At 40.9% G+C, this 8,908-nt stretch overlaps 2 protein-coding genes across 2 annotated transcripts in view; both read left to right on the forward strand.

Annotated features, from left to right (window-relative positions):
• The window catches only part of LOC111050776 (SURP and G-patch domain-containing protein 1), a 72,623-nt gene extending 68,521 nt beyond the window's left edge, over nt 1-4,102 (forward strand). The window contains exon 12 of the mRNA XM_039435266.1: nt 835-4,102. Within this exon, the coding sequence (XP_039291200.1) occupies nt 835-861 (27 nt within the window). The 3' untranslated portion in view covers nt 862-4,102. The remainder of the gene's footprint in view (nt 1-834) is intronic.
• A 3,342-nt stretch (nt 4,103-7,444) lies between these two features.
• On the forward strand, nt 7,445-8,438 carry LOC111045045 (activity-regulated cytoskeleton-associated protein-like). Its single transcript, XM_039435267.1, has 3 exons — nt 7,445-7,720; nt 7,810-7,956; nt 8,034-8,438. Exons 1-3 carry the CDS (start codon nt 7,445-7,447, stop codon nt 8,436-8,438), a joined length of 828 nt encoding a protein of 275 aa, XP_039291201.1.
• Nucleotides 8,439-8,908: the final 470 nt, after the last annotated feature.

The raw sequence follows: 8,908 nt of genomic DNA on the forward strand, positions 1-8,908 counted from the left end.
CGCCACACCAGATTTTATTATTATCATTAATGGCCGAACGACAGGGCAAGTATGTCGAGCATGTGTGAATGGACATGTCTTTGAATGTAGAACAGCTGTTTGACAGCAGCTTCCAAGACTAAATAAACAATTGGTCCTTGGGGAGTCTGGTCCCACAAGGTGTTAAACTATCAAATACGATAACTGAAAAAACTTCAATCCTATACTATTAAACGAGCAACTTCTGTTTAGATGTTTGTATTTCACCGGATCTCGAAAACGGCTCGATTCTCACGAAATTCAGAACGTAGTAAGTTTATAATATAAAGATTCGATTGCACTAGGTCTCATCCTGGGAAAACTCGCTGAAGGACATTAATAGGATAATTATTATCCATCCTTGGAAAAACAGCTGATAATAATTATTTCGTCGTCTGTTGATGATGGAAGTGAGTGAGCGAGTTCATGTGTGTGGGACTGTGTCAAAATTAAGGCTCAGCTGTTGAACGTTTGTAATCATTCAATCAGGTACTTAATGCCGGTTGCAAAAAAGCCGGGTTACTTTCAATCTTGATTGATTCAAATAGATCCATCTTTTTGAAATGGTCTTCTCTGAATTGGTTCACGTGAAGTTAATCAGGATTAAAATTCAACCGACTTTTGTGCAACTGGGCCTTTGTGAGGGAAATTTTTGCATTCCTTTGGGAATTAATCTCAATTTACTGTAATTAGATAGAACATTTCTGTATGAATGTTATTATAATCTCTTCTACATTTTTTATGCTTTTGTACTCCAGAGCGAAGCTCGGTCCCCGATATTATTTCATAACTTGTATATTCATATTTGTGTTTCAGAACAACCCAAGACGACCGTACTACTGATATCGAATCAACTATCTAAAATGCTTAGGAGAAACCTTTCTTATTGATAAGGAGAATAAATGAGAATTCAAACGGTAACCATTTAAGAGCACAAATGATTTATTTGAGTATTACAGATTGCTATGTAGTGTTAACCATGGTAGTTTATAGGAACAAATAGTCTCACAAGGTAGTTATAATTACTATTTTGTCCTTATCAATATACCGGATGTTTCAAAAAGAATGACCCAATTTCAAACAGTTATATTTTTATTTATTTATTTTTATAAAATTCGATTTTCATCAGCTGATTATAGCTGTATCGTATGTTTAAAAAAGAATGACCAACTTTTAAACAGTTATATTCATTTTAAAAAATGGTGTACACAAACCAATTTTAGATCAAATTACTCACAGAAGTATCAAGTTTATGATGATGTATTATAAGTGTTCTATGTGCCCTCCTTTTGAGGTTCGGACGACATCTAGACGGTAGCCAAATTCATCCCAAACTGTTCGCAAGATGTATTTTCGGACTGTAGCTACTGCATCAGTTATCAGCATCCTAATCTTCTGGGATTATTGACTCTACTTTCAATATTTGTTCAACAGAGCCTTAGATATGTCAAGGAGAATTTGGACAAGTTTGTAGAGCAGGGGGTAGTTCATAGCCATAACACTAGAAATAGGGGTAATTTGACTACTTATCGGTATACCTATTCTAGTACACAAAAAACACTTCTATTTTTATCAATAAAATTGTTCAATTCACTTCCTGAAGATCTTATAAATATGGAGAATGGAACTTTTAAAAATAATATGAAACGCTTCTTAGCAGCTAACCCTTTAAAAAAGATTGAAGATTTTTATACATTAGCTAAGAATATTCGGTTATAAGTTGAAAATCAGGTGACCTTATCGTAGGGTACTGATAGTGTAACTTACTGATGTAATATATTTATATTTTGTATCATGCTGTATATATTTGACACTTGTATTGTATCTGAAGACCTCAGGTATTGCTGCAATAAAGATTCTATTCTATCCTGGTTTTTAGCTGCTCAATATCAAATTCTAAAGGAGGAACATAAACACAATCTTCAACGTTGTTCCTCCCTTACACTTGATATTGAGGAGCTAGAAACCAGGATAACTGATGCAGTAGCTTCAGTCCGAGAAGACATCTTGTGAACAGTCTGGGAAGAATTTGGCTACCGTCTAGATGTCGTCCGAGCCTCAAAAGGAGGGCACAAAGAACACTTATAAACATCATCATAAACTTGTTACTTCTGTGAGTGATTTGATGTAAAATTGGTTTTTGTACACCATTTTTTAAAATAAATATAACTGTTTAAAATTTGGTTATTCTTATTGAAACACCCGGTATTATTGTTCACTCACTCTGCAAGTTTATGTTGTGCGCTTGAATCGAAATTATTGAATTTCTTTAGGATGAAGTTTCAGTTTAATTTGTTGTTACAAACGAGTAGGCCTAACAGCGTTAGTCTTTGATTTATTAATTTTTGAGATTCATGTTTGAGCTTGTAAATGAAAATTGACAAAAGAAAGGTGTTTACACTGGTGTAAAAGTGTGAGGATATTCTATTTTCCTCCACCTACTGTCTAAAGTACCTACTTTACTCCCTGAAACATAATACTGAAGTATCACTTTTTCGCTCTCGGTGGTAAAAAACAGAAAAACTCCCTAGGGAAGAAAAGTTACTCCATTTAAATAACATGGGAAGCATCTATATTTTGAAAACTTACATTGTAATAGGTAAGAAGGTCTAAGCTCAGATGAGGAAGCATATAGAGTAGTCATTAAACCAACTAAATTCAATACCTCACCAGACATTTGATCAATATATGATATTCACATTTGTATGCTAAATTTATTACAAACTTCATATCACTATACTAAAAAAATGTAAAAAATTTTTATTCCATGTTATTCAAAATACCAGCCAACAAATATTCCTCATTAACTAATCAAATTTGAAACGGGAACTTCATCATAGCTGTAGTTTAGGCGGCCATTGTTGTTACAACTTTTGCCGACAGATAGCGCTGTCGGCGGAGAACTGTGATTACAAGCCAGCTGTTTCTGTTTACTTTTTAGATTATGTTGTAACACATTTTTTGGTCACGTACGTTTTTAAAAAAATAACTATTTAAAGTTTTTATAAAAATGTAGGTGGAGGAAAAATGTTGTGTATATCAAGAGTGAAAAATGTTTTTTCTCCCTCAGGAAAATTGTTGCCCTCGGCTTCGCCTTGGGCTTCAAACTTTCCCCTCAGGGAGAAAATCAGTACTTTTCACTCTAGATATACTATTAACTATTATTTTCTTGAATGCATGTATATGTGACTACACGTATGAAACTTTGTAACATCTCAATTAACAGTGAAAAGTTGACTATTTACTTCTCAAATTGAAGGTTGTTTCAGTTTTATTTTATATATTTTATAGGATTCACATTCATAAGTAAGTTAGGAGTGATACGTTTTACATTCATCAACACTTTTGTGAGCTATGCTGAAGAGCAATACTTTGTGCTGTCGGTCCTGGCTGATGAACAACAGTCGTGAGGTCCAAATTATATCCTCGTGCGAGGTGGAACTTCCGTCGCGGACACCTTACCAATAAAATGCCTTATGAATATGATTAGAACTCACGAATGTATTTTTTCCATTTTTATTGAGTCTATTCATGAAAATTCAAATCAATTACAATAAGGATCGAGATACAATTGAAGATAATCTATAAAATATCACAATGAATTATTAGATATCTTACTATTGTTACTACAGAATCGACTAATGTATATACTTAGGACCATATTAAACGTTTTTTTAGGCGTTTCTAGATTTGGCAGGGCGGGAAGCTCTTGATTTGCTGATTGCTTTGGCCCCTGAAAAAACGTCTCAAAAACGCTTATTATGTTATGATCCTTAGGCCCGGTTGCAAAAACGCCGGTTAAATTTCAACCGTAATTAATTTATCGAGTACTAATCAGAGAAGGCGTTTTTGAAAAGACGGCTTCTGTGATTGGTGCTCGTGAAATTAATCACGGTTTTAAAGTTCAACCGGCTTTTGTGCAACCGGCACTGAATGTTTGTTTATGGTAGAAGTACGGTATGTATAATTTTATTATTTTAGAAAACGTTCTTGTTACTGTATTTGAGTTAAGTTAGCATAAATTTGTTTTGATTGAAGAGTATAACTTCCCGTTCAAGTAAATAAATGATCATTTGCAATAATATGTATTTGTTTTTATTTTGATTGGCTATGTGCTTGGACCGTCTCTTTTCAATCTATATGTCTGTTTGTGTGTTTGTTGACAGAACGGCATGAAACTTTGCGAATATGTTGTGTGAATATTGGGGATGGTTTCTGACCAGAAATTTTAATAGGGGGGATAATAATAATCATTTATTAATCCATTTTATTTTTTCATGTTTTCGAAATTTTCGGCCAAGCGATTACCGAAGAACTGAGAGATGATCATGATTCAAGATCATATTGTGATAATATGATTCAGCACAAAGATCTTAAAGAGATATAGACCCACAATTCCTATGCCTTCCCAAAGATAGCTCTTACTTGAAATTGAAGGCCGCCATTGGGGTATTTTAGCACGAGATACTATCTCTATCTATATATTTGTAAGACTATAGATTACAAAGGCATTGGTATGCAACGTTAGTAGACAGAAGGTTGATCACTCACAGGTGAAAGATTCGAAGTGGTGGGGGAAACGCCAGCGTGACGTCACGTGTAGTAAAAAAGTGATAGAGTAACCACACTGAGCATACAGTTTATTCACTGTATCTTCAAATATATCGTCGTTTAATCTCCTCTAGATTGACCTAGAACTTAGGAAATTCTCCATATTTATAGCGAATGAATCACCAATTCTAATGATGTTGTTAAATATTTCAAGTTCATTCAACTTGTATGAATAAAGTTGAGTTGATAGTTTTTCAAGAATCTAAAAACGTGACACGAAAAAGTTAATAAGCTGGAAAAGCGTCAGTAGACAACGTTATACTATTATAATTTCATATTAACCCATAAAAAAATCTTGATAAACCAATGCATTGCAATAATCCGATAAACCGATCCCAATAAATCCGAAGAATTTCATTCATATAAATATGCACTGAACATATGCTGGTATCGAGCACATGTTCTACGAGAATCAAAATATCTCATCCCCGAAATTCACAAGCTGATGTATAGCCAAACTACAAAATATAAACACGACCTAAAAGATGGAGAAACATTGAGGATTTGAAAGGGAAGGTTAGGAGGTGGGGTTTTGCTTTTATATGGCAAAATACTTTATTATTCAAATGTTTTGATAACTATTGTAAAGCAGAAACAGAAATCTTGCATGTCAGAAAATGTTTGTGTTATATAATTTGACTATACGTCACTGTATGATTCTCAAGAATGCAATATTCTAAATATAAAGAAAATAATTGTTACAAGTAGCCCTATACAGGAAAGAGATATGCAATATTCTGCCTACTCTGTACTACAGCCTACTCAATTACTAAAGAATGACAGACTAATTTACTTTTCTTTAATTTAGCTCAGTTTATGTTCATCCTAAAATGGAAGATGGGAAAAATATGAAATTCTGGGTAATTCATTGTACATCGCATATTTCCTGGACCATCTATTGACAATCAACAACTATGAAAACATTAGATTGATCTTTGAAACACTGATTTAAACTATCTATTTTTTTTTTTTTAATTCAACACTTTACTGATAGATATTGATTGAGAAGAATATGTTTTTGGAATAATAAATGCTGCATGACTAAGCACATAGGAAATGAGATGTAAATGAAAATATTGATTGTCAGATGAATTTCATGATTTCAAGTTGTGTGAGTGCACCACACCAGATTTTCTTGGAGTGGAATTGCAAAAAAAAATATGAAATGGGATAAACACTTGGGAAAACTTATAAAACAGCTGTATCATGCAATTTTTTCGCTGAGAACTGTGAGGACTGCATCCACTATTTTTATAAAGACAGCCCAGAAGGTGTATCATTGATATTTTTAGCCCTAATACGCTACAGCATCTTCTTTTGGGGGAATAGTAAAAATAACTTGTATACAATATTAAGATGCAAAAGAAAGCTGTTCGTGTTTTGGAGGGCTTGCGGTCATCCAATGCATGGGAGCCCATTTTTAGAAAATATAGGTTGGTATCTCACTTTGATACCTCCCTCGCGTTCGCTACCTTTCAGCCTGCCGCTCTGCTCTGCTCCCCACGCCACACATCAACCAAATGAGTGGTTGACCCACCCGCCACCAGGGTGCGCCTCAGTCGCCGCCACCCGTTCCTGCGTTTCTATTGGCCGAGCACCGCCGGCCAATAGCAGCGCCGGTGAACTCGGGGACTGTGAATAAAAGGGGGCTACTCAGCTACCCTCGAGAGCACTTGCTCACTAGCAGCCTTCCACTGAAGAGCCAGAAGAGACCACCAGCCGAGACCACTACCAGAGACCACTACCAGCCGAGACCACTACCGAGACCAGGAGCAGAGCAGCGAGCAGGCCAATGAGGGAACCACGGCGAGACTAACCGCAACCTGAGGTGTCTTCCTTGTCTACTACCCAGCCGATGCCTAGGAGGAACCGAGCCGGCCGCCGAATCCAGAAGAGGAGGGCCCTACGTCGGCTTCGCCAGGTGGAGGAGAGGCTGAGGCTGTACACCGCCGCGCCAGCTGCGCCCCAAGACTTAGCGCCCCAGCCTAACAACTGGCGCGCAGTTCTGGATGCGCGGGTTGGGTGCCGAACCGACATCGGAGTGTGTGCAGCGGAAGCCTACGACCTGCCTGCCGGGGTTTGACTGAAGGCCCCTTCTAAACGAGGAAGTGATCGAGGAGGTCCTCCCGGCGGAGATTCGGCACGACCTCTGGCTAGTAGATCACCCGGTCAGCCCTCTCCGTAGCCCGGGTAAACCAGAGTGGAGACTGCGAACCATTGACTTGAGCCCCTGCCGGCCTGCTCTCGCACCAGATGGACCTGCCCGGGACCCTCGCGCGGCGTGGTATCGCGCCAGTCGACGACTATTGAACATCTAGCCTGCCTTGGTCCCTTTTAGGGCCACCAGCAACAATCTTGGTCCCTTTCAGGGCCACCAGCAACAAACTTGGCCCTTTTCAGGGCCACCAAAAGCCATTTTTTAGACAGTGGTAACAAACCACCCGACTGACTAGCCCAATTGATGAACGAGCCACACCTTCGGTCATATCAATTATTGGTGCCTGCCAACGTGGGGCCACTCACTGTATGGAGATACAGTAACCCGTTACCACTGTCAAAACTTTTTTTCAAACAAAATGTCAACCTAAATTTTCAACTAAATGTATGTCTTAAATTTTTCATCTAAATGTATGTCTTGAATTTCTCACACAAAAAATTCAAACTTATTTTCTTTCAACAAAATGTGTCTCAGAATCTTTCAATTCAGAATACCTGTCTGGGAACAGGCAATTTCCCAGTGGCGCCCATAACACCTGAACATGGTAGCGACTAGAACCGGAGCGGAGACAGTGGAGATACGACCACCAAAGATTCGATGCAGTCAACCAGCCAGCACACCGAGTCTACATTCGCCGGCTGGCCTGCACAGACCACTGGTCAAACCGACAGCAGCACGACGCAGCCGCCCACTTCCACCAGCAAAACCGGGGCAACACAGCCACCCGCCTTCACCAGCGAGCCCGCTCGACCAACCACCCTGCAACCCAGCGCGCTGACCGTCAACCTGCCTGCTCCACCGTCAACCTCTAGTCACGCCACTACCGCAACCAGCAACATGGCCAACTTACCGGCTCCAGCCATCAGCTACACCGCAACCTCAGCCAGCTGACCAGCATAGCGACCCTGCTACCGTTCTTCCGCGGCAAGCTCCATGAAGACCCCATCACCTTCATGTGACAGTGCACCGAGCTGCTACAGGGTCACCACATTCCCAGCTATACCTGGGTCTTGCTTCTAAAAGCGCAACTACAAGACGACGCCGCCGCCTGGTGGAGAGACTACGGAGAATTCGTCACCACCTGGGAACAGTTCCGTGACCGACTTCAGGCCCGTTTCTCGGGAGCCCATAAAATTGCAGCTGCTCACACGGAATTTTATGGCACACCACCCACAAACCGAACCAGCCAGTGGAGCGATTCATCCGTCAGAAGCTCCAACTACAGCAGCGCTTAGGAACCAACCTGGCTGAAGACGAGGTGATCGCCCTGCTCATCGGTCAGCTGAGTTCCAAGCTTCGCACCCTAGTTCGAGCTGCTCATCCCACGAACTATGAAGAGCTGATCATGATCACCAACGACCTGGAAACCGACCTCAACAGTCAACCAAAATATAAGCCGCCTCAACCTACGGCACCTGCATGGCCACCCCATCGAGAGCCGCCGCCGAGGTTCAACTACAACCAGCTTCCTCAGTGTCATTACTGCCCGGCCAAGCATTTTCATCGCGACTGCCCAGAACTCGCGAAGAAACGGCAGGGAAACGGTGATACTGGAGAGACTCGGACTCCACCCCTCCAGCACGGAAAGTAGGAGTCCACTACACTAACGATGAGGTGCAAGACCCGCAGCGCCAGCCTCGCAGGTCACCACCCCAACTACAAGCGATAACTGTCACCGAACCGGCCAGCCAGTCATTCCTTGGTCACGCCACCATGGATCCTGCCAGCGTCACCAAGCCTCCTTCCAACGTCACTGAAGACCCCTCGTTCTTCTTGGCTGACGGAGACTCTCCATGGTACTAGCAGCCGCACCTCCATGGGCTATCAAGAATGACCCAGTACCAGTCGTCACCCGGGTCACCGTCTCACAACAGCAACCGCGTCCGGCACACCCTTGCACATCAATCACCCAGCCGTCACTCATGACCGTCTCACTCACAACGGATCAATCGCTACTTGTCACGCCACCGTAGACCCTGCTAGCATCGCTAAGTCTCCTTCCAATGTCACCGAAGACCCCTTGCTCTTCCCGGCTGACAGAGACTCCCACAGCACCCAGCA

This window comes from Nilaparvata lugens, chromosome 9 (assembly GCF_014356525.2).
Source record: "Nilaparvata lugens isolate BPH chromosome 9, ASM1435652v1, whole genome shotgun sequence".
Classification (NCBI taxonomy): domain Eukaryota; kingdom Metazoa; phylum Arthropoda; class Insecta; order Hemiptera; family Delphacidae; genus Nilaparvata; species Nilaparvata lugens.

Excerpts from the sequence above, each read along its gene's own strand:
- LOC111045045 (XM_039435267.1), top strand. The coding sequence starts at position 7,445 with ATGCAGTCAACCAGCCAGCACACCGAGTCTACATTCGCCGGCTGGCCT. Across the intron at positions 7,721-7,809 it reads CTCCAGCCATCAGCTACACC|TGCACCGAGCTGCTACAGGG; the intron begins GCAACCTCAGCC and ends TTCATGTGACAG. Across the intron at positions 7,957-8,033 it reads AGTTCCGTGACCGACTTCAG|CCAGTGGAGCGATTCATCCG; the intron begins GCCCGTTTCTCG and ends AAACCGAACCAG.